This window comes from Fusarium poae, chromosome 3 (assembly GCF_019609905.1).
Source record: "Fusarium poae strain DAOMC 252244 chromosome 3, whole genome shotgun sequence".
NCBI classification, from domain to species: Eukaryota; Fungi; Ascomycota; class Sordariomycetes; order Hypocreales; family Nectriaceae; genus Fusarium; species Fusarium poae.
In genome coordinates, this window is record NC_058401.1 from 3048397 (window position 1) to 3075584 (window position 27188).

General features: G+C 48.1%; 7 protein-coding genes and 1 non-coding gene across 8 annotated transcripts; 4 read left to right on the forward strand and 4 right to left on the reverse strand.

Annotated features, from left to right (window-relative positions):
* Positions 1-1206: 1206 nt before the first annotated feature.
* On the forward strand, positions 1207-2138 carry FPOAC1_008403 (uncharacterized protein; the record flags this gene model as incomplete). The annotated part of the gene is made up of 3 exons (XM_044852846.1): positions 1207-1300; positions 1583-1954; positions 2008-2138. 3 exons carry the CDS (start codon positions 1207-1209, stop codon positions 2136-2138), a joined length of 597 nt encoding a protein of 198 aa, XP_044705516.1.
* A 407-nt stretch (positions 2139-2545) lies between these two features.
* FPOAC1_008404 (uncharacterized protein) lies at positions 2546-3677 on the reverse strand (the record flags this gene model as incomplete). Its single annotated transcript, XM_044852847.1, has 4 exons — positions 2546-3003; positions 3056-3310; positions 3376-3609; positions 3662-3677. 4 exons carry the CDS (start codon positions 3675-3677, stop codon positions 2546-2548), a joined length of 963 nt encoding a protein of 320 aa, XP_044705517.1.
* A 1668-nt stretch (positions 3678-5345) lies between these two features.
* Positions 5346-7546, forward strand: FPOAC1_008405 (uncharacterized protein; the record flags this gene model as incomplete). The annotated part of the gene is made up of 3 exons (XM_044852848.1): positions 5346-5458; positions 5527-7485; positions 7534-7546. The coding sequence occupies 3 exons, from the start codon at positions 5346-5348 to the stop codon at positions 7544-7546; spliced, it is 2085 nt and encodes a 694-aa protein (XP_044705518.1).
* Positions 7547-9777: 2231 nt separating this feature from the next.
* FPOAC1_008406 (uncharacterized protein) lies at positions 9778-11586 on the reverse strand (the record flags this gene model as incomplete). The annotated part of the gene is made up of 3 exons (XM_044852849.1): positions 9778-10468; positions 10520-11024; positions 11076-11586. 3 exons carry the CDS (start codon positions 11584-11586, stop codon positions 9778-9780), a joined length of 1707 nt encoding a protein of 568 aa, XP_044705519.1.
* Positions 11587-13947: 2361 nt separating this feature from the next.
* Positions 13948-16359, reverse strand: FPOAC1_008407 (uncharacterized protein; the record flags this gene model as incomplete). Its single annotated transcript, XM_044852850.1, has 13 exons — positions 13948-13987; positions 14040-14388; positions 14441-14468; positions 14520-14614; positions 14663-14870; positions 14930-14946; positions 15002-15363; positions 15415-15567; positions 15624-15770; positions 15819-15861; positions 15913-16039; positions 16117-16182; positions 16336-16359. The coding sequence occupies 13 exons, from the start codon at positions 16357-16359 to the stop codon at positions 13948-13950; spliced, it is 1659 nt and encodes a 552-aa protein (XP_044705520.1).
* Positions 16360-17742: 1383 nt separating this feature from the next.
* FPOAC1_008408 lies at positions 17743-17814 on the forward strand. Its single transcript has one exon. It is a non-coding gene; the product is annotated as a tRNA-Thr (tRNA).
* A 775-nt stretch (positions 17815-18589) lies between these two features.
* Positions 18590-20367, reverse strand: FPOAC1_008409 (uncharacterized protein; the record flags this gene model as incomplete). Its single annotated transcript, XM_044852851.1, has 3 exons — positions 18590-19854; positions 19907-20216; positions 20284-20367. 3 exons carry the CDS (start codon positions 20365-20367, stop codon positions 18590-18592), a joined length of 1659 nt encoding a protein of 552 aa, XP_044705521.1.
* Positions 20368-23595: 3228 nt separating this feature from the next.
* On the forward strand, positions 23596-26882 carry FPOAC1_008410 (uncharacterized protein; the record flags this gene model as incomplete). Its single annotated transcript, XM_044852852.1, has 4 exons — positions 23596-25593; positions 25642-26213; positions 26261-26385; positions 26482-26882. 4 exons carry the CDS (start codon positions 23596-23598, stop codon positions 26880-26882), a joined length of 3096 nt encoding a protein of 1031 aa, XP_044705522.1.
* Positions 26883-27188: the final 306 nt, after the last annotated feature.

Genomic DNA, 27188 nt, shown 5'->3' on the forward strand with positions numbered 1-27188 from the left:
TGCTTGCATGTATCTATTCACCACCAACATAAGCGTTCAGGTAATAACTCCAACATCTCAGCCCTTGAATTCAGCTAGAGATAATAGATACCTACAAGTGTTTTTTCCGAACAAGATTCACTACCAGTATAGGATAAACTGTCACCTAAGCGAGCTCATCACCCTGTGAATCGTTACCCAAAAAGCGACGGTTACCCTAGAACCGTTCGTTCTCACCCCTTGTTGAAGCGTCTCAGGACTATTTAATAGTCGAGCTTGGGTATCCGGTGTTAAATCAGTATCCACCCACGATATTGAATGATAATGATTCGGATTCAGAGGTTCACTACCAATGTCAATGAGCATCATGCCATGCGGCGTCACACATCGGATAGTAGTGAATCCACCCAACAACACAACATCTATCATAGGTACCGTACGTTCTTGGCCAATCTTGGTCTGACAGTGAGATGGTAGCAAAGTTAGCAAGGGCCATCACTGGGCGACTATTATTCTCACAGACAGTTAATGAATGCAGTCACCGTTAATGGTATAAAAACCCCCAATCCATCATCCCCACTCTTCAAATCTCAAACTGAATTCAAGACAAGACAAAACCGCCATAACAATAAACCAGTCAAAAATAAGTCTCAGATTCCGGTCTCACTTTGGACCCCTGAAGACCACCCAACAGCAACTAACTACTGCACAAAATCTCCATATCTGATAATCTACAAAATAACGATTATTGGCGTCGCCGCCTCAATTTCTGATCTTGACCCAATCGAAGCTTCTCCTCAAGGACCTGGTCCCCACTGGAGCAAACCCAAACCCAGCCCGACCCAGCCCAGCCCAGCCCAGGCCAGGCCAAGGCGAGAGCAATAACGGTAACAGACTTGCAACACCGCCCTGCGGGAACGGGAAGCCCCTCAATACCTGGGTAGGTTGTCCATCCGTCACCGCAACAAATGGATCCAATCCCCTAACTCGGAATGAAGCCCCTCCACTTCTAAGCCCGCCCTGACCCAAACTCACCTCTACTTTGCCTTGCCTGGGTTCAACGAGTAAGCTTCCTTCTTTTCCTCTCCTCCTTTTCATCCTTCTTCCTACTCAACTCCAGTATACTTACCTAACATTTGCCTGGTTAGATAGCTTCTCGATAGCATCACCTGCAGCTTCTACCTTCACCCCGCCTCTTCACCAACAGCTTCGCCCCGCTCGCCCACCATGGCTTCCCACGACGATGATACCATGCCCGAGGAGACTCAGGGCTACAAGCTCTCCCAGCCTAAGCAGAGTCTGGCTGAGTACCAGCAGATGGGTATGTGTATCTCCTTCAAGCTTCGCGATATGCGCTCTACATACCACCAAGCTATGACACCCCACGTCAACACAGCATGGAATCATGCCTGATAAGCTTCTTTTTGCTCAAAGCTGCACGCTAGAGTTGCGGTTGTAGAGATCCCGCAACTCTAGCTATGCGACGGCGGTGTCTGTTATGAAGACACAGACTGCAGCATCCCCACATCATGTCCCTCCATGCTTATCGCCTTGCCGACCCGATTACCGCGGTTGTGATATATGCTAACCTTATCTCCCACAGACGCTGGTGATGAGTCTCTCCAGCGATACAAGGAGTCCCTTGGTCTTGGAGGCGGTACTGATATCTCTGACCCCAACGACCCCCGAGTCTGCATCATTCTCTCCTTGACCATGGACTCCCCCGGCCGTCCTCCAGTCACCATCGATCTCTCTACCCCTGGAAGCGAGACCACTCTCAAGGACAAGCCCTTCAACATCAAGGAGGGTGCCAAGTTCACTATGAGCGCCAAGTTTAAGGTTCAGCACGAGATTCTCAGCGGCCTCCATTACGTTCAGGTTGTTAAGCGAAAGGGTATCCGCGTCTCCAAGGACTCTGAGATGATTGGCAGCTACGCCCCCAGCACCGACAAGCAGCCCACTTACATTAAGAAGTGTAAGTTTCACGCCCGAATTGCTAGAGAGAACTAAGTCCTGACAATACTACAGTCCAGGAGGAGGAAGCCCCCAGCGGCATGCTCGCTCGTGGCCACTACAACGCCATCTCTAGCTTCGTGGACGACGATAAGAAGAAGCATCTCGAATTTGAGTGGAGTTTCGATATCGCCAAGGACTGGTAGACAACGGCGTCTTGGTAGCACGGTCCGACGACATAACTCAAAATTACATATCACAAGTCATGAGATAATGAGATACCTGAACATTTGGAGAGGAACATACAAACGAAAACTTCACATAAACTCAAATCAAAAGAAAGCCTCGCTCGGTCGGAGAAAGGTCTTGCTCTGTTTCCTGTCACCTGCTTGTCATTGACAGGACGGTACCTGTGGCTAAATCTAGAGCTTCGATACTGCAGGAGAATAAAAATGCCTATATACATCAAGTTCTATGCTATGCAACTCCATTGCTCAGGCCCGATTCGTAAAGTCTGTTTTTCAAGACATGGTATCATATTGCTGTGAATATCGTTAAGCCTGAGTGAAGCACTCCAGGGCGGTGTGTGTATGTATAAAATGGGGTTTGTCGTTTATAAGAAATAGTCTGGTAAGGCATTACCGTCGGCAGACTTTTCGTTTCCTGGCTGAAGATCCTTGTGCACGTCGTTCTCTGGTGCCGCTGCAAAAACGTTAAAGAAACGTTCACCGGTGTCGCTGACTTCGAGGACACTGGCCATATTTCCGCAGCGATAGCAATAGTTTGGCGCACTCCAAACAGTGCTAAGGCGGTCATCATAGAGAACCTGGAAGCCCTCCTGACAGAGCTGGTGAGCGCGTAGGATGTGCGACATATTATTGACAGCCAGGAACTTTTTGACGACCTGTGCTCCAAAAGTGTACCCCGCGCCGCGGGGTGACAGGGAAAATTCATCGCGCTCAGGATCAGGATCAGACCAAACCAGATCAGCCATAGGACCCTCGTGAGGAATCTCGCGGAATCGGTCTATAATTTTAATTTGGTCGATCGAGTGGATAGAGGGCGATAGACCTATACAACGTATCAGCATAGCCCTTTTGAAGCAAGCTTAAACTATATTTACCGCCGTGGACACAGAAGATTTGATCGTTGATTACAACACTCAAAGTCAAAAAGTCAAACATATCGGTAAAGTAGTGCCATACGTTGGCATTGCCATATTTGCGCGAACACTCTGTGTAGAAGCCATATGACTGCGTAACGCCGCGCGACTCGTGGTTTCCGCGGATCAGATGCACGCGATTAGGGTATCGTAGTTTCAAGCATACAAGCAACGATATTGTTTCAACACTGAACATGCCACGGTCAACGTAGTCTCCTGTTAGTTCCCGTCGTAGTCAGCATATGTCCACCATTATTCGTCTCGAGCTCGTGAGCGGTTACCAAGGAACAGATAGTTGGTGTCAGGGCAGTAGCCGCCGATGCGAAAAATCTCGATAAGGTCGAAGAATTGTCCGTGGATATCTCCAACGACAGTAATGGGCGCGCGGACGTGGACGACGTTAGACTCGCGCATAAGAAGCTCTTTCGTCTTGGCGCAGACGGCCTCGATGACTGACTCGGCAAGCAACTCCTTGTTGTATAAGCGCGAAATGCACTCGTCGAGATCGACGGACGCTGAATGAGGTATGTCAGGCTGGGGATCGCTTCGATCTGGGAGGGTGCTTACAAGGTAGCCCAGGCATTGTGGAATATAGAAGTCGATACGTTTGGTGATGCCGAGTGAATTAAGTAAGTTGAGCGATACGGAGGGGTCACTATTCAAGTGTAATCGTAAGGATCGAGGAGCGTTCGTTGAGGAATCGGTATCATTAAGGGTGTCGACGTCGAATTCGGCTCCTGGCGAGGATGATGTCTTGAGAAGAGCTCGGTGGTTGTACTAACATGATCGGGGCCCAAGGGTTCGATTCACATAGGTGCGGGGCGAAGCCGGTCGAAAGTAGAGCGAGGGCATGTAGGGTGGAGGAATCTTGAATGGCTGACAGAGCTATGGCAGTATAGATGTTGTGGATGCGAACCCGTGGTCGTGATTACATATGCAACATCTTGGTGGTGGTGGTGTTGCTGCTGCTTTTTGAGCTGTAGGATGTTTTACTGGCGCTTTGCTTAGTAGTCGTTGCTGCACGAAGTAGCCTCGGCGGGAAAATGGCCCGGCCACCTCCACACTTCAGCAACATATTGAGAGCTCTTCCTAGGAGGCAGTAGTTGGGCTTCTAATAAAGCTCTGGTATAGGTGAGGCCGAACAATAACGTCAGATTTGAGTAATCGAGCATGACCTTCTGTAATTTAGGTGTAACGTATGGGTGATTTCTTCTGTTACATGTGTGCACATAACGTATATATATACACCACTGCATGGAACAAGTCAACTTTTCCTGTAAGATTAACTAATAGATACCCATAGGGAAAGACGAATTTGATAGTGGCATTTTCTGTTGGCGTAGGATTGATTGTGAGAACACACTACGTCCATCGTTCTGGTTTAAAGATGTTTAAAAGAGAGTTTGTTGAACTGTATTGAAGCTTGCGTCGAACAAGCTTGCCTATACATAATGCGTATAGTGGTTGGGGCTCGTTTTCTCGTCGTTGGAGTCAGTCAACAACGAATTGATTGTATTATTGTCTGTATTAATTAAAGAAGTGCCTTAAGGCAGGCACTGTTTGCATACTAAGTAAGAATGCAGGGTCAGGAATGGCCAAAGTTTAATTCATTTTGGACTTGCCTTGTTCTTTCTTCCTAGAGAAATGGTCCGTGCGCACGCGACAACCTCAGCATTGCCATCAACCAATGACTATCATCGCATCAATATTGCCTACTTCTGGTGATTTGTCGGAATTGAGCCTCATCGCCAATTTGAATCCGCGATTCTCGTCGCAGACCCAAATTTACCGCCCCTTCCCTTAATGGTCCCTGAATGAAGCCTCTCTGATAACCCCAGAGCAGGTTCAGGGAGGGGGCTTTCGTATGCCGCGACCGCGCGCTGGCCACTGACAAGCTTGGGCTGAAGCATCCCCAAAAGCATCCCTATCGCTGCCTTATTCTACTATATCATCGTTTCGCATCGCTTCTCAGTCGCTCTGAGGTCCTGCTGTGAAACGTATCACGGTGTTACTCGACCCAGCCTCAGTCCGCTTGCTCAAACTTGTTCCGACTCAGTAGTGGCCGCGCTTGAACATTCACCTTATCCTGCTGACCAAGTCGCTGTTGCATTATTCTTCTTTAGCATCACGCAAGATCTATAGAAGCCACGGCGTTGTATGCTTTGTACGGCCTCTCTGTTGCTCTATTTCAGGATAGTGTCCTGTTTGGGTTGAATCTTCCCTTTGCACACTTGGCCTCACTTCGCCAGTCATGCCCAACACGGCTCCTGCCCAGCCCCGGCCAGACGAGGCTCGATGTTATAACTGTGGTACTGCTGGCCATTGGGCTATAGCATGCCCCGAGCCTACGCGGGAAACTCCAGCGTAAGTATCAGTTTCCTTAAAGTCCCATCATGGACTTTGGTGCCTCGCAGCTTTTAACTCAATGATAGTGGCCTTGCAGCTTGGAGGAACGCAAATACTTCAGGACATGGCGGCAATAGGGACAATCACGGTGGCTCAAAGAAGTCGAAAGGGCCTATTATAACCAAATACACTCCTGCACCTGTCCCAGCCCCGGTACCAGGAGTAAATCGATATGGCCCGCCTCCGGGATACGGACCTCCGCCGACACCATATACAGGAGGACCTCCTTCCTATCCTCCTCATTACCCTCCTTACGGAAGCCCAGCATCTAGTTATGCACCTGGATACTCACCTCCGGGCTATTCTAACCCTTATCCTCCACCTTCCTATGGTGGCCCGCCCCCAGGTCTACCAGCGCCTCCTCATAGACCACCGGGCACTTACAATTCACCCCCGCCGCCCCAACCTCCGGGACCATCATCGTACTCACGCCCTTACGGACATCCTCCGCCTCATCAAGACCATACACCATACGCTCATCAGCCTCACTATCCTTACCCTCCACCTGCTTCAGCACCATATGGGCATCATGCTCCGCCGCCGTCATACCCACCTCCGTTCCCCCCTCACACCGCACCACCTACATATGGACACCCGCCACCTCCTAGGCCACCTATCCCTTCTCCAGTGCCCCCAAAAGTATGGCCAAAGCGATCATCTGGATCACCTCCTGTACCGCGTCAAAGTCCTGCCTCAACATTATCTTTGCCCGCTTCGTTACCCCCGAAGCCTCCTTTGCCTCCAAAACCTCCACAGCCCCATGGACAGTCCAATAGAGGTCGTCGAGACTTTCCCGACCACTCTCGTGATCACCGGAACAAACGCAAGAACGATCGACATAATCGTAACCATGACAATCGACAGAAGAAGAATCAACACCCTCGACAAGAACAAAAACCGCAAGGTGGCAACAGCAGACAGCCTGACTCAAAGCCAGCTAACCTCCCTAAACCCCTTCCGTCTCCAAAGCAAGAACAAAAGATTCGATCCATCTCGCCTACCAAACAAAAGTCAAGTACACCTTCAGGAACACCTGAAACTAAGAAGGCTCAAGTTGAAAGTCCTGTTATACCTGATTCATCACAGAAACAAGAACCGAAATCAAAACCAGAGGAAGAACCGGTACCGGTAAATTTGCCCGAGAAGGCCATCGAAGACGAGTGGGAATGGGAGAAGGAGACAATCTTTAAAGAAGAAGAACCCCATCATCCCCCAGATGAGGTTGGCAAGCCATTGCCTGCAGAATATAATGACGAGGTGCTTCTTCCTAGAAAATGGGATGCGAAATGCATCGAATCAGTTTACATCCAAGCTGACAATATCGAGGAATATGTCAAACCGATCCATGAAACACCGTATTGGCCAGACGTCGAATTCGACCCCGCGTTTGTACGGGATGGTAAGCTTCCTAACGGGGATCCCGTCTCTGAGCTCCCGTCCAAGGTCGATCAAAGTGCTCGGAGTGAAAGGTCCGAAAGTGGGGAGGTTATTGAACAACACCCCAAACGAGGTCACTCAGATGACGATAATTATGTCGAACGACCATCGAAGAGGCAACGATCTCGGAGCTCTTCCAATGTGAAGCGCAGAGGATCACACGACGCCTATTCGGGTTCACATGATACCTACGAGCCCAAGAGGCATAAACCACGTCGCGAAAGCTCCGAATATCGGTCAACAAATTTCCATAATGTCGATGACCATCGGCGATTAGACAGGTACCATCGAGATCGCGATAGGGATCGTGGCCGCAGTCGTAGCCGCAGCCGCAGCCGTGGCCGTGGCCGTAGTCGAAGTCGCAGTCGAACACCAGCCTCACGAGACTCTTCGGTGTCAGCTGCATCGTCAGGATTAGATTCCTTGGAAGCTGAATTGCTCGGACGAGATTCAAAGGCTAAAACACCTGAAGAGTCCCCCAGGCGAAAACCATCATTGTCAGGATTGAAGCCTAAACGCCGTCAGACAAAGCTCGATTCGGCTTATAGGTATGCTATTTGGTACACTGTAAGCATCCCCAGCTAACATCAGAACAGCCGTCGGTGGTAAACCAAGTGCATCACACCTCTATGATATTGTCCTCCTCAACCCTAACCGGTACTTGATCTTTTCTTTGTTTCACTCTCCAACTCGGAACCACAACTTTTGAGTTGTACAGGTTCCTGTACCTAGGCCAGGCACAATCCCTTACATTTTCCTTTCATTCACTTCAATTTGGGCCATGGTTCAACCAACGTTTTGGAATGGCGCTTGGGTTTCGGGTATTTTTAACGATCATCATGACCAAGGTGCATGTCTGGCGTATATAATTCACGAGGTATGCGTGGATCATTCTTAATTTGACTATCTTTGCCCGTCCGTACTTGAGATCCCTTTTTGTCACTACCGTCCCTTTGAACCTCTGCCACGCTGTGGTGTTATAAGACTGTTCATTCATTATGATCATGGCTTGCTGGTGCGCCATCGACCAACATTCTGTGCCTGGCCGTCCCACCTCCCTACTTTGCACTTATCTCCACTGCGGTGAATGTTTTGATATTTAAGTCTTGCATTATATGTCAGTATTGAGAAGAACATCATCCGATACATCGGATGTATGTCCATGTCTCTATGACTTTTTGTCAATGCCCTCTGTTTCTATTCGACGATACAGTCTTGCAGTGCAATATACGAAAAAGTTTAGTGGTATTTTGTCGGAGTCATGATAGGTAGGTAATTAGAGGCTTTATTAGAACTAATGTCAACGTACCATGAGCTAGTCTTTTCCAAATACAGGATCAATTTACAAACCATCGTTCAAATCGGTTGTTTGTCCTGTGGAAAAGAAAGTATAGCAATGGTCATGCTTCATCATGGAGCTCGATTGCACTGACGGCAGTCAAGTAGCCACATATGATCAAGGCAGGTAATTACAGGTATGTTCTCTACGACTTCGCTGCCGTGGCCTCTTTACTAGCGCTATTCAACAGACATGGTATATAATTCAAAAGTATGAAAATTACATGTGTTGTATGTTCATTCAAGTGCGCGTATATGTGCTGTTCCATTGGTTCAAAACTCCACATCAAACTTTCGATGGCTACAACTGATGGCTACCTTGCCAATCAACAGATCAACAAATATGATTCATCTTATCTTGGCGACTAATCGAATGAGATAACAAAGCGCAATGTTATCTCCATTCATACTGTCGATCCTGGAACTTTGGGGAAAGATCACACCTGCGGCCATGTATGAGACCGTCCATCACCAACAAGGACAACGACAACTCCGATCCTCTCAGCGAGGGGTTCGATCATTCTGAGACAAAGGGGAAAATAATAGCACAGTTGGGGTGCTACACCCACTTGCTTTCGCCGTTCCGTTTTCTGCTTCAAGCCTCGCTTCTCTATTGGTGACCAATATGCCCTTGTACTATTAAGGTACACAACAGCTTCAGATCTAACCAAGACAATACAAGGCAGGTATCTATGTAGATGAGGGGTATTACCATGTATGAGCTGAGGAGAAAAGAGAAATCTTGCCTTTGATGCGGTGTAACCTGGATCTAACACGGAAGTCAGATTTGTCCTACACGTGTACGACACAACTCATTCCATTCCCCGTTGACCTCGCTTCTTTTTGCTCAGACCTTTTGAGGATACGGGTTGACGGGTTGACACGATACCCTAGGCGTAATCTCGCAGGACGCCAAAAGGTGGTCAGGTGTCTCGGCCGAGATTTCAAGCTCAAACCACTTTGGTCGAAGCCGCATGTTCTTGGCTAGTTCGTTCTTTCTGGCCAGTGGAGCAACCGGTCTACTAGGACCCTTGAGATATCACGAACAGGGTTCTTTGTGATAGAGACTTGCAGGTAATTAATGGCATGGTGAAGGTGATGTGAGTAGAATAGGGCAAGTGGTCATTACAAAACTATTGTCATCTAGGTTCGTGTAGTATAGATGGTGGGTCTGCTGATAAATCTCATGCCTAGAAAAGCAGCTTGTTGAACTCGGTGAAGCCATCGTGAGATTCGACTGGTCTAGAACCGGCATTTGCGAAGACATTCGTCCCGACGCCATACACCTCTATTCTCTTAGCATTAAACTGTGAACAGCTGGCCAAAAACACGCGGCGTTCCTCTAAAGTCATTAGCTAATTCTTTGGTACTCCGAGCTTGCAACCGAACTGAACCCTAGGATAAAACACACGAGTCGACTTTTGCTCCGACGCTAAAAAAATACACCACATTGTATAGACCGGAACCAGAAACACCCTGTAGCCAAAAGTATCACATCATTTTTAAACAATCAAGTTCTCAAATCCCATCCCACGTAAATCATGAAGCCAGTTGACGTTATCCGTGCCGCGTGTATCTTGCATCGCCCACGTTGCCTTGAGCATCTCAATTGCCGTGAACAGGTACCCCCACGGGCAAATCTGCCAAATTGACAATAACCGGGACAGGGTCCATGTACGTCTTTCAGGGTCTCGTGTCTCAGCCCCTGCCACAAATGTTGGCCACGAGGAGGCCTTGAAGTATGGGTCGTTCTCGTCAATGAGAGCTAAATTGCTCAAAACGTCTTCAAGCAGAAAATCGGTATCAATAGACCGCAACGACCGAACTAGTGGCAGCGCTTGGAGGATGTACAAGCATGCCGCCGACCGGTGTGCTAAGGCTAAACGCACTCGACTGTTGAGGTCCTGGGTGATGTTATGTTGCCGCAAGTAGTCCGCCCAGGCTGGGATGTCAACGGCAAGAGCTTCGTCTATCAGGGCGAGTGCCTTATCTGCCGCCCCCAAAGACTGGTCAGTCCAGGGCACTTCGTGAGACAGCTCAGAAGCGGAAAGGATAATGTTGAGGATCTCTGGAGGACAGGATAAATAACTTGTCAGTTCCACACGTTTCATAACAGGTAGAAACTGAAAAGCCTGTCGTGCAACCCTTGCAGCGAGCCCTCCTGAGGTCAACGTCGAGCCGAGAATATTATAACTATAAAAACATCAGTATCCACTATACGCGGCAGCCGAGTTGCGCACTTACATGAAGCTGTCAGTAATGACCCGGTCCCGCAACATTCTACTAGAAGCGTCGGGGTTACTATCCGGGTTAAGAAGTGCCATAATACTGGTAGCGCCTTCGAGGTGGGCCCTCCAGCTCTGATTGTCCGACTTGTCCAAATCAATCAAATCGAATTTGATAAAAAAGTGCATAGCAGCTAGTGCCACCTCACTCCCCGCCGGGTCAAGGGTATCGAGCACCTCTCGAAGGTGGCTCATAGCCTTTTGCTTGGCCGTCAGGGCATCGATAAGAGCCTGGTGAGTTACAAGATCCTTTGAGCGCAGCACAGAGAGGTAGTCGCCGGGATTGGGGATGCCAGTGGGGATTTTGGTGACGCGACGAAACACATTGGACCAGTGGATAGCTGAAGTTGCAATAAGAACTTGAAAAAGAAGCGGGTGCTTCCGTGTCAAGGGTATCAGCTCTCGGAATGGATTACTCTCAGGTGTGTCCCGGACCACGAGATCCTTGCAAACGCTTTCGGAGACTGGGACTCGCATTAGTATCGATTAAGGTAAGTACTAGAGCCAAGACCTACAATGCGCTAGGTAGAATCGCGATGTGCGGTCAAGATCCTGGAACAACGGATCTGTAAGTGCAGCCGGAGAAGGCCAAGGCATATTGCCATCGCTCGAGGACGCAGATTCGTCATTGCGTGGGGTCGGCTGTTGCTGATGTCGCTTCAACTCCTCGGCCTCTTGGGCAGCCTGTTGTGCTTGTTGGACCAAGCGCGCCAGCGGGTGCTGGTCGCTATAGTCGGGTTGAGGCTGAGGTCTCGGGCGGTCATGATGTTGACCTTGACCCAGTTGATGATAATGTCCTGGAGGCGAGGCAGAGGCGGAGGAATCAGTGTCGTCGGGTAGCCTCCGGCCCGGAGGTGGATTGACGTTGCCGTGAGAGTCAATGCCTTGAGTCCAGACGAAAACCTTGCCATACCCGAGGCATTCCTGCCCCGAGACCGCACATTTGTGGCATGTCGGCCATGAGCGGTCGCAGCGCAGGCGTCGGCGACGGCAGTTGTGACACGGTTTGGTGTTGCTTGGCGGCATGCGCCGGGTGCTGACAGAGCAGCTTGACAGGTCTGGTGCTGGTGTTTTATCCTAGGATTTCACTAGGTCCAGGTCGTGCTCGAGCTCTCTTGTGGCGGGCGAGACAGCGGTTTGGATGTGACGAGCGAGTCGTTACAGAAGGTTCATGATGGACTGAGACAAAGAGATTGTAACGAGGTGCACGATGTACGAGTGTAAGGCGGGGGGGGAGTAAGACGAGTCTGGTAGTAGGTAGGTATGTAATGACGATGATGAATCAAAAAAAGGTGACGGAAGAGAAAAGTAATGGATGGAGGAGACGGATGGAATGTAGAGATAGGTACCTTAAAGCTAAGGTACAGGTAGACTGGAAGGTGGGAGGAAAGATGATGGAGGGGTAAATGGAAGAAGGTGCGAGTCTCCCACTCTATAGGAAGATAGGCAGGCACGTTAGTTCCATGAGCCCAATCCAGAGAAACCGGCAGGTACCGTTTTTTACGACTGTACAAGAGTGACAGCAATAAAGACAACAGCTACTAAGGTACTACTAACTTACTCCCTAGTAGCCTAGTAACTACTTGTGTACTTGACCAGGTAATAGAGAAGCACGCAATGATGCGAAATATACCAAATCCAGATTGAGCCTCGTTTCAGTATGGAACATTCTATGGATGAACTGGAGACAGAGCCTAGACAGTTAGTTCAATAAAGATGCTGGCAACATGCACTCGTAAGAACGACCGGGATCTTACAGACGGGAGGCACAGTACGATACAGCCCCCAGCAAGGTATAGTGTACAGTGTTGGAGATCTCATGACTCGGTGCCAATCAGAATTGATTACAGTGCTCAGCGTCTCTGACAATATGTAAATTGTATAAGTCACCCCATATCAGATTACAGCATATACCCCCAATGATGAATCCCATGCTCGCCTGGCCTTTTCGTCTTCCCTTCAACTCTAGTCCTAATAGGTAACAAAGCAAAGGCCAAGCCCCACGTTCATCTAGCCCAATCCCCCGACTAAAGCCGATACCAACGCTCCCCGAAAGGGTAAGGAAACGACATATCGTGCAGCCGAACCTTCGGGACCTGCATCATGGGTCTTCCATTACAGTCGGCAGAAAGCTTGTCGTATATGGGTCTTTATGGGACCGTCCAGCCAGAAGTGACACAACGACCCAATTGGGAAATCAGCTGTCTTTCGAAGCCTTGTTCTTCTTCTTTTTCTTTTCTTCCACGTCCTTGTTTTTTTTTCTTCTATTGTGAGGGGAACCCTGATACATATTTTTTTTCTTCTATGCGTTGGAGATCGTGATGGATCCCACCTTAGCTACAACGGAGCTTATGAACCGTCATGGCACTTCACTACATACACTACCTATGCCATGATCCGCATGCAACCTTGACTAGGAATTTTTCTGCCACTGAAATATCTGTATTGGGTATTGATTTTAACATGACTCCTTCACTTCGACTGTAACATTAGTCTCTGACTAACATAGACCATGAGAACTATTACTATCACCTTAGTCATGATACTAAAAAATCGTCTTGGCATCTCCGGTCTGGCCCTAACCGAGATCCAGTTAACCAAGCTCTCCAACCATCATCTCCAACTAATTCGAGTGGCAGGTTGGTGAGCTAGACCGGGTTTGTTTTGAGAGGAGAAGCCAAGGCTTTCTCCTCATGAGGCTCCTCCCACCTTCTCAACAACTCCACCATGAAACTATCTTGATGGACCCTTCACGATAGTCAAAGTCTTTCACCTTGCTCACCGTACTTGTTTCCCCTCTATAATCTACTCGATGGGTCAAATTACGAGACTTGATAGGGATATGCTTACCACGGTGGCTTTCTGAGAACCCTGAGCTAGACGACATGTTTTGACCACTCTCGCTTGGACCGTCGTTGATCCAATTCATGCCCACTCAGCATAATATCATGCCGGTCCCCTACCCGGTGTATGAGTCCACAACCTGGGGCGATAGGGTGACTCCGAGACTGGGAAAGCGGAGCACAAGACAAGGCCAACTGACACAGGGACATAGCAGCAATAATTCAAGCAACGCTCATAAATTCTGGCCTTTCATATCTCGTTTTGATCTCTGCCTTGCGGCATCTCTAGTATCGGTGGTGTCTGATCGAGCTGCCAGCCAGCGTCGGTGCTGTGTCCAGACACTTGTTCCTGGCTGATTGACAGCTCTCGGGGCTACATTATTTTTCATCAAGGTTGTTTGGACTATCATGTCCACCATGGGCATTTTCAGACCCAAATTTCACAGGTCTCTCACTCATCGACTCCTCGAATCTATCCTCTCTTGGCCGGAATCTTCATTCCGATAATCTTTGCACTCAGTTGCTTGAGCATTATCGTCAACGTTTATGACGTTGTCATCTGCTCGCTTGCCATGTTGTGAAGGCTGTTGACTAGTCAGTATACGCAAGGAGTAAGGATCACTGACAAGAACTCACCTGATGTCTTCTCGCTCGTCAGAGGCAGGTGGGCCATTTGTAGGTCCAGAGCTGACGACGACATTGGCACCTTCATCACCACCAGCCTTGATTTCTGTCAAGGCTGCCTTGGCCTTTCGCTTTCCGTTTCGGAGATCGCTCAGGTGCTCGAAATATCCTTCTGGGACTTCTGTGACGTACCGACCACAGAAGACACCGACCTCAAAGTCTTCAACCTTGCTTGTGGTTTCGGCAGCGTCCATACAAGCAGCCTTCAATCCGTCCTTGCCATCAAGGTCCTGGAAGATGACCTCGTCAGCACCGATATAATCGGCAATTTCCTTTGTTGTTCGACCGTGAGCAACCAGGTCTTTTGGAGTGTTAGCAAGAGCATTCGAGCGATGGATCAGAGTAGTTCCTACCAATTGGGTCCGCGAGATCGATACCATACTTGAGTATTGTTAGCATTATTCTTTGGTAAAGTAGTTGGGCTAAACTTACGATGTGAGGGTGCATGCATTCGGGAGAGGCTGAAACAAAGATAACCTTAACAGCACCAGCATCCCTAGCCATCTGGACAATTTGTCGTGAGGTAGCTAATCTCGAATCAGTAGTATATCTAGCTTATAAGATGCGATGCTTACTTCCACGGACGACACTGTCATCCACTATAATCAAGTTCTTGCCGCGGAACTCCGAGTCGATGGGTGAAAGCTTTCGGCGGACGCTCTTCATTCGGAGAGCTTGGTTGGGGAGAATGAAAGTCCTTTGGACGTATCGGTTCTTGATAAGAGCAGTCACATATGGCTTGCCGAGCTTCTCAGCAAGAGTTGCAGCAGCAATGTTACTTGTCTGCGAAGGAGTTAGTTACCACAGAAAGGAGGATTAGTATATGCTTCGACATAGCATACCTCAGGTACTGGAATAACTAGAAAACATGTTAGCGTAGTCTGAGCTACAAATGGCGTGTGAAAACAACATACCAGCGTCGATCTCTTCAACTGCCTTCTCTCCAAGAACCGCGCGGATCTTCTTGGCCAGCTTCTCTCCCATGTTTTGTCGGCTGCGGTAGACGGAGATACCGTCCATAGTTGAGTCAGGGCGGGCAACGTAAACAAACTCGAAGCAATCGGGGGTGTAAGGTCGGTCATTGATGATCTGGCGGAATTTGGGAGCACAGCCCTTTTGCAAAAAGCAGGCCTGTCCAGGAAGAATATCGATAATATCCTCGAAGCCAAGCTGCTTGAGAACGACAGATTCGGAAGCAACCATGTAATCCTTGGTATCGGACAGAGTGGCGGAAGGTCGGGAACCAATGCAAAGGGGTCGAATGCCGTTGGCGTCACTGTTTCCATTTAGACACGAGACACACTTTTAAGCCTTTGACATAACTCACCGGAAAGCCAGGATACCGAAGCCAGCGATCATGGCAGTGCAGGCAAAAGCGCCCTGGCATTTCGCATATACATCGCCCAGAGCAGTGAAGATATCTTCAGAGTTGGCGCGAGTCTTGCCGAGCTGCTGAAGTCCGTGTGCGAAGATGTTGAGACTATTGGTACAAATCAGTCATTGTGGTTCGAATCAGTGCTAGCTGCGATTACGCACAGGAGCTCAGAGTCGGAATCGGAGTTGACATGTCGGTGGGCTTCTTCGTCGAGGAATTTGCGGAGGTATTCGGTGTTGACGAGGTTACCGTTGACGCTCATTGAGATTCCGAATGGCGCATTCACGTAGAAGGGCTGAGCCTCGGATCTGTGACGCGTTCAGTTATGTAAATAGCATATTGACAGTCATACATACGCAGAAGCGGTGCCCATGGTGGGGTAGCGGACATGTCCCAGGCCTTTAGAGAGTCAGTCTCTGTATCATCCATCTGTATGTCGCGATGCCATACCCATATATCCGGGCAGATGCTCAAGTCGTCGGCCATCGGAAAAGACCTTGCTGGCCATTCCCAGACCCTTACACTGGGAGACTCTTCCTCCCTGGCAAACAGCAATACCTGCCGCATCTTGTCCTCGCTATTCCCAGTATCAGTAATCCGTTCCTTGGATATTCGAGGTTCGGTATGCGATTGTTTTCGCGATCGTTGACTAACATGTTGGAGGTAATACAAAGATTCGTGCAAATCGATAGCGGCAGAAGTAGCTTCCTGGTCACCCAGCTGTATAGAAAAGTCAGCGTTTGTCTACATGCAACGTATCGCTCTTTTTTTTTGTTTGCTCTTTTGGTAGCACTTCCGTCTCAAGTCCGAGCACGGGCAAGGGTCTCACTGAGCGCGGGGGAGGGGCAACAGAGAACAGGACTCGAGACTCACCAAAATACCCGAAACACCACACATGTTGAATATAGTGTCACGTCGAGGTCGTGGAGAATTTGAAGAATGGAATAATATAGTGTCTTTTACACTCAGTCTAAAATTTGGTTTGACCAGAATGTGTAACCTCTAGAAAAATTTTCCTCAATGGCCGACGATATCGGTCATTTTTTTTGCTACCACAAATCCTGTTCAGGCGGGGTATTGGTCAAGGCGGGCCGGAGAATGATCCGCAGTGGGCGGGCTCCCCCAAATGTGCCTTGCTTTAGTGGACCTCCATTTAAATCAGTGGCTTTTGTCAAGTGAAACCCGGACACCAAACACCGATTTTGATTACATGTTTATTTATTTTTTCAGCATTGCGAGGGCGATTGTCTACTATTGTTCCTTGCTTTATTGATATTGAGCAGGGCATAAGGGCTTAAGTGAATGGTTGGTTGATTGACAGGTGTTACAACAACCAATTGTACCATACAGAATTAAACTGTATAATTCGAAGTATAATACCTACTCAGTTGTCGATAACAAATGTCCAGATGTCCAGATACAGGGTTGTTAATACCGCATTGACATATTTTTCATGTCAACTGACTACCTCTCTTATTTGCATGCACTAGCACGTGTCTGCGAATCAAAATTCATTGATAGAAACCTACTATGTAGTCTTGAAACTCATGCTGTAAACATGTATTCTTTGTTCAGGTCTATGTAATTCTCTCCAGAAACATTTGTCTTTTAAATATTAAGAATATCCAAAACACTCTCAGCTACGATCTATCATACTATACGAAAATAAGGAAACAAAGACAAATGAAAAGTCCAGTGGAACGTGCAGTGTCACCTGTTTAAGCACAGATGTCAATGCGAAGAGGGTACAAGACGGTGAAAAGCCCACATGGCTAGGATTTACACAAAACTTCAACGAGTGCCGATGTGAACGCTAATAAAGTACATGCCAGACTGACTGAACGGAAACTTTGATCTCACTAATTCGAACAATTTTACACTCCTTCTCTGCGATGGTATTATGAATCGTGAATCGAACAAGACGACATGGGTCTGCCATCCATATGTGCAGCAGGGTAAAGTAATGAGGAAAGATAATCAAGCATGTGCACTCAGGTCTTGTGCAACATTCATGTTGCCATTGAGAGATACTGTAAAACTCAAACTGCAAGGTCTCCAAAAATATGACACAAGGCGAAGTAATACAACTGGCTAGTCGGTGCATAGCCGATTGTATGACGCAATGTATATTCACCGAATATAACATAGAAACGCCCTGGACATAACTGCGCCTGTTTCAATTCCAAATTGGGAGGGCGCTATTGCCTTGTTTCCTTGAACGGCGACAATATAATTTCTGATCTCGGGGATTACCTTAACAAACGAGGAATCACCTCATAAGCCCCGTTGGCTCAGTGGTAAAGCGTATCACTAGTAATGATAAGATCACTGGTTCGATTCCAGTACGGGGCATGTGATTCATAAGATTATCTTTTTGAAACTTTTGGCTACGTTGATAGCGACGGCTGTGCATGGTGGTAAGTGAGGGAGGTACAGAATTCGTTTCTAGTTCTTGCCTGATTCAATTTTTGCACGTGGCAGTGCGGGAACACCCGCGCTGCATAAATGATTTCCAACAGACACACCTGTGTAAACTCCCGTTTAATTACTTTTAAGCACATGTATGCAGATCTTTTGTTCTATCCACGACTGACTCTGATCATGCAGCCTTATGCATGTGTGAAACAAAAGCTCTTTGGCAGTTGTTAATCTGTCTTGACGGTTATAGAAAACTCAAGTCGTCTAGTTAATTACCCAAGACATGAAACAGTTTCGTTCTTTTTACTATCTCATACTCGATCGTAGACTATTACTCCTTAATAACGCATGCTCAGGTCCCAAGTCTTCTGCTATCCCTAGTTTATTCTATATTGGAATTGAGTCCTGCTGCGAAAAGAGACGGGATTAATGTAAGAAGGGCCCATCCGCATATCTGACGTCACCCCGCATCAAACCTTAAATCATTTAAGCGAGCGCGCCGTCCCGCTCCAGAATTACACATGAGAATCGGGTGTTCTAAAAGCGAGAAATGAATTGGCAAACAGATATACTGATCCTAAAGATAAAACAGTCCATTCATTTCTTCATTGTATAGAATATAGCTCAGACTATAATATACATACCATAGCTCAGATAACATACATGATCAAACATCTTCCGTTAAATAAACTCCCTGCCATATCCAAACCTAGAATTGTTTCGTATCCTCGGTGGCCTTTGATGTCCCTCCTGTCGCATTTTCTTCGTCGTAAGAAGGGCTTCTCGAGTCATAAGCCAAATGTATATCATCAATCTCATCGCCGACTTCCATCCAGCGGTCGCTAGTCGCAGCCACCGGCCAAAGCCTACACAGAGTATAGTAGATAATCATAGACACGCCAAAGCCGCAGAAGTAGTTGAGCTGGTAAACGTGAACAGCACCAATAGGAACGTTCTTTGCGCCAACTGCATCGGCAAAACCAACGACGTTGATAACGATTCCACAAATGTAGGCAGCATAACCGCGCCAGTTGAAGCCAGCGGTGTAGTAATACGGCCCCTCCTTGCGGCCGTCATAAAGCTCCTTCACATCGATGTACCCCTTGCGAACTATGTAGTAGTCGCAAATCATGACACCAGCAATAGAGCTGAGGAATACGCTGTAGGCAGAGAGATATGTTGTAAACTGGTTGCTGTCCTTGAGAAGCTGCCAGGGGCAAATCACGAGGCCCAAACAAGCACAGATATAACTTCCGCGTCGTATATTGATCCAACGGGGGAGAAGAGCAGTCAAATCATTTCCGGCTGACACGCTGTTGGCAGCCAAATTGGTACCGACCTGAGCTAGTGTAAATGACGATGCGATGAAGAAGACACCGAAGCGTTCCGCGGAATTTCCGTCGTTGATGAACTCGTCTAGTAAGTCAAGAGGGTTCCAAATAGCCCTACCATACAGGGCCGTAGAAGCAGAGGAGACGATAATTCCGATAAAGGAGGTGATGGCAAATCCCATAGGAATGGTAATCAGCTGTGACCATAGGGCGTCTCTGGGCTTTTGTGCAAATCGGGAGAAATCGCTGGCGTTGACGATAAGCGTGGCAAAGTTGGAAATTGACGACATGATACCCTTGACAATTTCCCAAGCCAGATCACCGCCATGAACAGTGTTGGGCTGCTTGATAATGGGACCAATGCCACCAGCACGCGAGATGGTCCATGCGAGGAAGGTGATACCGGCAACAGGAACAACGTAGGCCTTGACTGTGAACAGGTGCCGGAGTTGGTGAACAGGGAACCAGAGGGCTGGCAGAGAGCAAATCCAGAAGATCATGAACGAAGCAAAGTGAGCGGTGTCTGTGCCAGCATCTTCGCTGAACGTGTTGGGGACGTTTTCCCATGACTTCCAGATAGATCGAATCATGAGGTAAACACAGTTTCCACCAATGTAAGCTTGAACTCCATACCAGACACAAGCTATTCAGTGTTAACAATTGATCGCACAAGCCGTCAGGGAGACGAGACATACCCATAGCAGCACGGTTCAAGACGGGCCACAAGGCACCCCAAATACCAAAGGAGCTTCTGTTGATGACGGGGAAACTGATATGGTAGACGGCACCAGGTCGCGCGTTAATTACGACAAAGATACCAGTGATGCTGTAACCAATCCAAACACAAAGCCATGCCTGCCACCATGAAAGTCCGTTGACGATCATGGCTGACGAGATCATCCAAGTGTTGATGTTGAAAGAGTCAGCGATCCAGAAACCGACAAAGTTCCAAGGACCCCATAGACGGCGCTCTTTCTCGACGGGTTTGAGATCATGGTTCGTAAGCTGTATAAGAGTTTAGTACAACTCCGTCTTGTAGGTCGCGTGACATTATATGCCCTAGCCTTCATACCATAAGCTGCGTACTCGTCAAGCCAGGTTCAGACTCGACGGCGACCTTGTCGGCAAAGACTTTAAATCTTGATCTGGTTTCCATGGCGTCGATGTGTGATGTGATGAAAACGGTATAAGGGGACGATGAAAAGAAATAAAAGTCAAAGAAGCTTCGGGAGCAACTTTAAAAAGTAATTGACTTTTCCGTATCACGACTCCAAGGCGAGGGGTTATGACGTGCAGGTGACAATAACGTAAGGCTGGCAGACTAGGATTAAATCCAAGTAAGGGCAGAAAGAAGATGATGTGATGGCACTCTCGCCTAATCGAAGCAGAGGGATTGATTGAGAAGGAAGCAACTGAATCTTCTCCACCTCGTTCTTCTGTCTTGGAAAACGCGGTTGTCGAGGGTGACGGGCAAGCTTGGTATTTATGGTTTGATGATTGAGATTGGGTCCCCTCCATCTAACTAAATGTGAGCTTCATGTATGCCCACTGTAATGCAGGCAGGTTATCAGCCATCAGCAGCCACTATCAGCTCGATCTTCATCCCCAGACCCGACCGTTGCTACTGTAGATAACTAGCCGGTAATACCAGGATCCTCGCCGGCGGCCACACTGACTATGGTTGGTTTAGTTGAACAACTAAGTTCTTTGCATTTCCGGTAGTTGAAACGTTGTTTTTTTATCCTATTTGCAACTGACTTTTGCATCTCATTTCTCAGACAACAATCATCATAAAAGACATTCCAACAATCTTAGGTAATACCCTCGTAAAGATGCTCCAACATGATTCATTCATCGACATATCGTCAAGCTTGCCCAGGTACGTATGCGCCTCTATCGGCACGGAAGAGCAATGAATATTGCGGAGAGATGAGTCGAGGTACAAGGGACCCAGGTCGTGTTTTAGTGGGTGCCCCCACATGCGAGACTCTAAAATCCATGGAGCAAATGCTTGGTATCATTGTATGAGTGGCTGCAACAGCGTCTTTGGACCTGTGTTGACGTAGACGGTATGGCAGTTCCCCGAGATGGCTTTCTTTTCCGAGTAGGATGATCTACAATTCTGTTACAGTGGTATCCAATTTGTTAAATTGTAGAACTGCAGCAATGAGAAACAAACATGGTCAACGCATAGGTTCGGCTTGGTAAAAAATGCCATGCAGATGCTATCAAAGCCAGCCATGCCACAAGAGGGGCAATTACCCCAGGCGGATATAAACGAAGACATGCAATTGGTCAGTGATACTTCGTTATCGCTGGGACGATACGACTGAGATACCGGTACTTAGGCCCCGACCAGATTAGGCTTAGTCGTAAACTGTAGAATAAATTCATTACTCGATCTCATCGAGTCAACCCTTGGTTTTAGACCCAGATTCCTTCTCAGCGGGAGCTATCTGCCCTATCATCTCTATCAGCGAACTGAAATCTTTAATTCAGTAGTCAATGAAACACTATCTCATTGTCAACCGCGTAAGTCATTGTATTTCGGCCCTTACCCGAAACTTTGTCGCCCGATCTCTTGAACCCCCTCTCAATCTAGAGCTCCATTGCATCGCATTTTTCTGCTTGATATGGATCATATCGGCGTTGCAGTGCCGTCCCCAAAACCCCTACCAAATCCCATTGTAGCGGCTGGTGATGGCTTTCGGCTACAACGCCAACTTAACCGTTTTTTCCACCATCTTTACTTACAACAACTTTCCTGAAACGATTATTTATTAAATGCCGAATACTGCTCCAATGTTTCCCACCAATGTGTCATGATAATACTGTACTCGACTCACATCAACGCAAGCAGCTGCAGGTGTCATGTCGGTATTTCCGTGGAAGCTCAAATAACACCGAGAACATCACGGCACTGAAACAGATCTACCAAAATTTTCGGGTCCATGCTGGACTAAGGACTTTCCTTACTAGGGAACAAAAAGCGTCAGCCTGTCGGTATATCGTTGCGATGCTTACAGCTGTTACATTGGAGTCTACGCCTGCAATGGGTCATTGCGTGATGTGTAGCTATGACTTGATAAATCCACACAAATTTGTCAGAGAGGGACTACATTGAATCCTTCACAATGCGGCGGTGTATACAAAATACACACATAAATAGGATCTATCATATGTCTTGTCATGTCAATCCGTATTCTCAACCCTCTTAATGGGGCATTACAACTAGCCTCGTACGAGTTAATGGGTTTTCGCGGCAAAAAGAGGTGAAATCCCGAGTTTACGATATATATCCGTAGTTTTAGCTAAAACTCTATGGAACTATAGAACTATTGTGTCTAATTGTCCAAGAATGAAACGGTTTGCTGCCTTTGTCGATGTGTACTTCGAATAAGCCAATGCACAACGTGAGATAGAAAGAGTTATAATCGGTTAGGTTCCATTATTACTTGCATGCTCTCAACCAGATTGAGAGCTAGCCGTCATGAACGATCTGTTCAATAATTCATCTACTCAAATATTTACATCATTCGCTTCTACTGTTCCACCACTGGAGTACTGCTGCCCAGGTCACTCCTCTACTTTTATGGATGTCGATAGTGTCTCACCAGCTATACATTATCCACTTTAGGGTAAGTACTCTTGCTTGCACCTATCTAGATGCTTCAACTTTTGATCTTTGATGCATATGGTTAGGCACATAGGTTTTGTCCCAAATGAATTGAATCATCTTTCTCGGGTCAAATAATGTTTAATTCATAATGATGTCTTGATCTGGGTTAACTGATAGAGATGAACCAAGGAAGTTTTCTGAACTGGAGCACAGATTCTATTTCAGCACAAGCTTATCCAAGTCAATCTATGTCTGCCTTTCTCACGATAAATAAAAAGGCCGTGATATCTCATCAGTGGCCCAATACTTTTTGAGGCTCAGCTGGCGTCATTGTTCAATAAAGGGATTGTTCAAGTCGGGTAGTAAAAAAAAGGGGTCCAGATAAAACCATCGAAAACACGTGAATAAATGCCCCGCGGTCGAGGAAAGAACCACTTGCACTGCACAACAGCAGGGAGTCCCTTTTTAGTGAATATAACTTGAACTTAGGAGATATCCTGCTACCAAACAGATAAATGATCTATCTCTACAAGAAATAAACTTGACAGCTTTCGAAATTAAGAGAGAAACTCCATTAAGCATCAACCTTAAATCCTACCTCTAAATCAATACTACCTTCCTTGGCTTCCAGGTTGTTCTTCCTCGAGTCCCGCTTTTTGTTTCTCCCCCCCACCATCGTCACCAATTCCGCTTCTTTCTCCCCGCCAACCTCAACTTTTTCCATCACATCCAATCCCAAACACAACAAGTCCTCGATCCGCAATCATGGAGGACCAGTTGGTGCAGCTTCTTTCCAGTACCCAACTGTCCGACCAAGGTCCCAGGCAACAGGCCGAAATCGAGCTCAAGCGCGCACGAACGAATCCCGCCTTTCCGCTGTCCCTCGCTAACATCGCTGCTCATACCTCGATTGAAACAAGCATTCGCCAGTCTGCCCTTACCAACCTGCGACTCTTTATCGAGAACAACTGGAGCAATGACGAGCTTGACGATGAACCTCAAATCCCCATCTCCGATGAGGTCAGAGGCCAGCTCAAGCAGGTTCTGCTCGACTTGGTTTTGAGCCAGGAAGAGGACCGCAAAGTCAAGATCTCTGCCAGTTATGCAGTCGGAAAGATCGCCGTCCATGACTTTCCCGACCAGTGGCCCAACATGCTTCCTTCGGTCCTTTCCGTTGTCCCATCTGGCACCGATGCCCAACTCCACGGTGCTTTGAGATTGCTCAACGACATAATCGAAGAGAGTTTGAGTGAGGACCAGTTCTTTTCCATGGCACAGGATATTGCCAAGGCCCTCTCCGAAGTCGCTTTCAACGAGAACCGAAAGCCCATGCACCGAGCTCTTGCCATCTCAATCCTCCGAGGATGCTTCGATCTTCTCAATATGATCAGGGAGGACCACGCCAAGGAGGTCCGCGCATTTGCTGACGGACTCATTCAACAATGGAACCCCTTCTTCATTACTGTGATGAAGAGCCCTCTCCCCGAAGCCAACCTCGAGAATGGTAGCCAGCCCGACACCTGGAGCAACATCATCGCACTCAAGCTCCAGGTTGTGAAGACGCTCATTAGAATTAGACGTGTCTTCCCCAACCTTCTCTTACCTCAGAGCACTGTTTTCTTTAGTGCGGTATGGGAGGAGCTTTCCACCTTGCAAGCCCCCCACGAACAGCTGTACATCAAGCAGGATGCCCAGGGACGACTTGAGGACTCCGACAATCTGCCATACACCCTGGACTTCCTCATTTTGGAGGAATTGGATTTCCTGAACCAGTGCTTCAGGGCTCCACCGGTGCAGGCCGAGCTTGAGGGTCATCTCAACGCCCACCCCTCTGCATCGCAGGTTCCCTGGATGAAAGAGATCATGAACATGCTCATCGGATACTCCCGTGTCACTAGGGAAGAGGAGGAACTGTGGGATATAGACTGCTCCTTGTACCTTGCCGAGGAGACTTCCGTCACCGCAAACTACACTGCACGCACTGCTGCTGGTGATCTGTTGATCAAGATGGGTGAGTGGTTCAACCAAAAGGCCATAGAAGGCCTGTTTGGGCAGACACAACCACTCTTTGCCAACGGAGGTTCCGATTGGCGTAACCAGGAGGCGGCACTCTACCTTTTTGTTATGCTGGTCAGCGACTTCCAAGACATGGACAAGCCAATTCCGGAGGAAGTTGCCCATGCATACCTTGTACTGGTAGACTACGCCATCAACCGGGCCGATGAGCCTCTTCTCCGGGCCAGAGGATACCTCGTTGCTGGTATCCTTTGCCGATCTTACCAGACTCCTGCCGAGCTGTTGGATCGTATGATCACCTCGATCACGCAAGAGGAATCAGAGGTTGTTCAAGTTGCCTGCATCAAGGCCCTGGAGGGTTTGATCAACGCTGGTCAAGTGCCTACCGATAGACAGGTTCCCATCATCAATGCTATCCAAAGCTACATGAATGGCAAGGACCCCAGTGAGATGGAAGATGCGGATGAACTTCTCGTTACACTCTCCGAGTCTCTTCGCGCCGCTATCACACTGGACACTCGAATTGCCCTCTCCAATGAAGTGCAGTCCGTTGACCTTCTCTTCATGCTTGCCAAGCTTGGCGCTAGCAACTTCCAAGTCACAATGTTGATTTCCGAGGGTCTTGAGGATGTAGTTACTGCTCTATCGGATACTGAGTCTTATACTGCCCTCTGCGGAAAGCTTCTGCCTACCTTGACCGGCGCCTTTGATGTTGCCAACCTCACTGAAGATAACCCTCTGGTTACAGTAAGCTATTATACCGAACTAATTTAGAACTAGACTGACAGTTTTCAGGTCGCCGTCGAGCTGCTGGCTATCCTTGCCGAGAACGGACCCGAACCACTACCTGCGGGCTTTGTGGCAGCTACTTTCCCCAAGCTGAACCGCCTCCTCATGGAGTCCAACGAGGGTGAGGTTCTTCGACCAGGATCAGAGGTCGTCAAGTGGATGCTTCAGCATGATCACCAGCAAGTTCTTGCATGGCAAGATGCTAACGGCCGCTCCGGTCTCGAGGTTTGTCTCCACATCGTCGACAGGCTCCTGGGTCCCTCTATTGAGGACAACTCAGCCTCCGAGGTTGGTGGTTTGGCCGCAGAGCTTGTTGAGAAGGCTGGCCAAGAGCGTCTTGGTCCTTTCCTACCCCAGCTTCTCCAAGCTGTTGCCAACCGACTTGCCACTGCTCAAGCCGCGGCCTTCATCCAGTCTCTCATCCTCGTGTTTGCCCGTCTCACCCTTTCCGGAGCCCACGAAGTGGTTGACTTTTTAAGTCAAATTCAGATCAGCGGGGAAAGTGGTCTGCAGGTTGTCTTAGCCAAGTGGCTAGAGAACTCTGTCAACTTTGCTGGATATGATGAAATCCGCCAAAAGTACGTTAATACTAAAGCAAGCTCTCGGCAATTACTGACAAGTCTAGCGTGATCGCTCTATCCAAACTTTACTCCCTCAACGATCCTCGCCTTGCACAAACACAGGTCAAGGGTGATTTAATCGTAAACCAGGACGATGGGCTAATTAAGACACGTTCACGTGCGAAGAAGAGTATGTATCCAACAACTCACGATCCTCAAGCCTCCAGCACCTACCTAGAAACCCTCTACACCCAATTTATTGAGGCCCAAGACGCTAATCAAGCAGCCATGGCACCAGACCCCGACCAGTACACCGTCATTCCTGCTTCACTCAAGATTATCAAGGTCCTCATTGAAGAACTTCTATCCGCATCTGGCCAACGGGCTGCTGCCAATGCTGCCGCTGCTGCTGTGGCAACTGCCAGTTTTGAGGACGAGAACGACGAGGAGGGCTGGGAAGACGACGACGATACTCTCGACCTGAGCCTGGGAGCCACCAAGCATGACCTCATGTCGTTTGTGGAAGGTGGACAGCGACAGCGAGACGACGAGACGCAAGCTTACCTCACCGAGTTCTTCATCCGTTGCGGCCAGGAAAACACTGCCAACTTCCAAGAGTGGTATAACATGCTGACAGAAGAAGAGAAGATAAAGCTTAACGAGGTGGCCAGCTCGGCAGGACAATAGGAAGCGACTGCACATATGGTCACGAAATATTACCAGCCTGGCTCGGTTCGGCGAAGAATACTGTGGAAGTGCCAGACTACAAGTTAGGAAACACAAAAGGAGAAACAAGGCGTGCGCGACGCGTGCCTTGGTTTGCGCGGCAGAGGATAGATAGATTGGCCCTTGGGTTGGCATGAATTATTACGAACGGAAATGAATTGTAGATAGAATTAGAGAAACATCTCAGTGGAAGAGTCACATGCGAAATAAACGAGAAGTAGATAATCAAACCTTGTGATTCTTTTACTGCCTAGCTACGAATGGCTA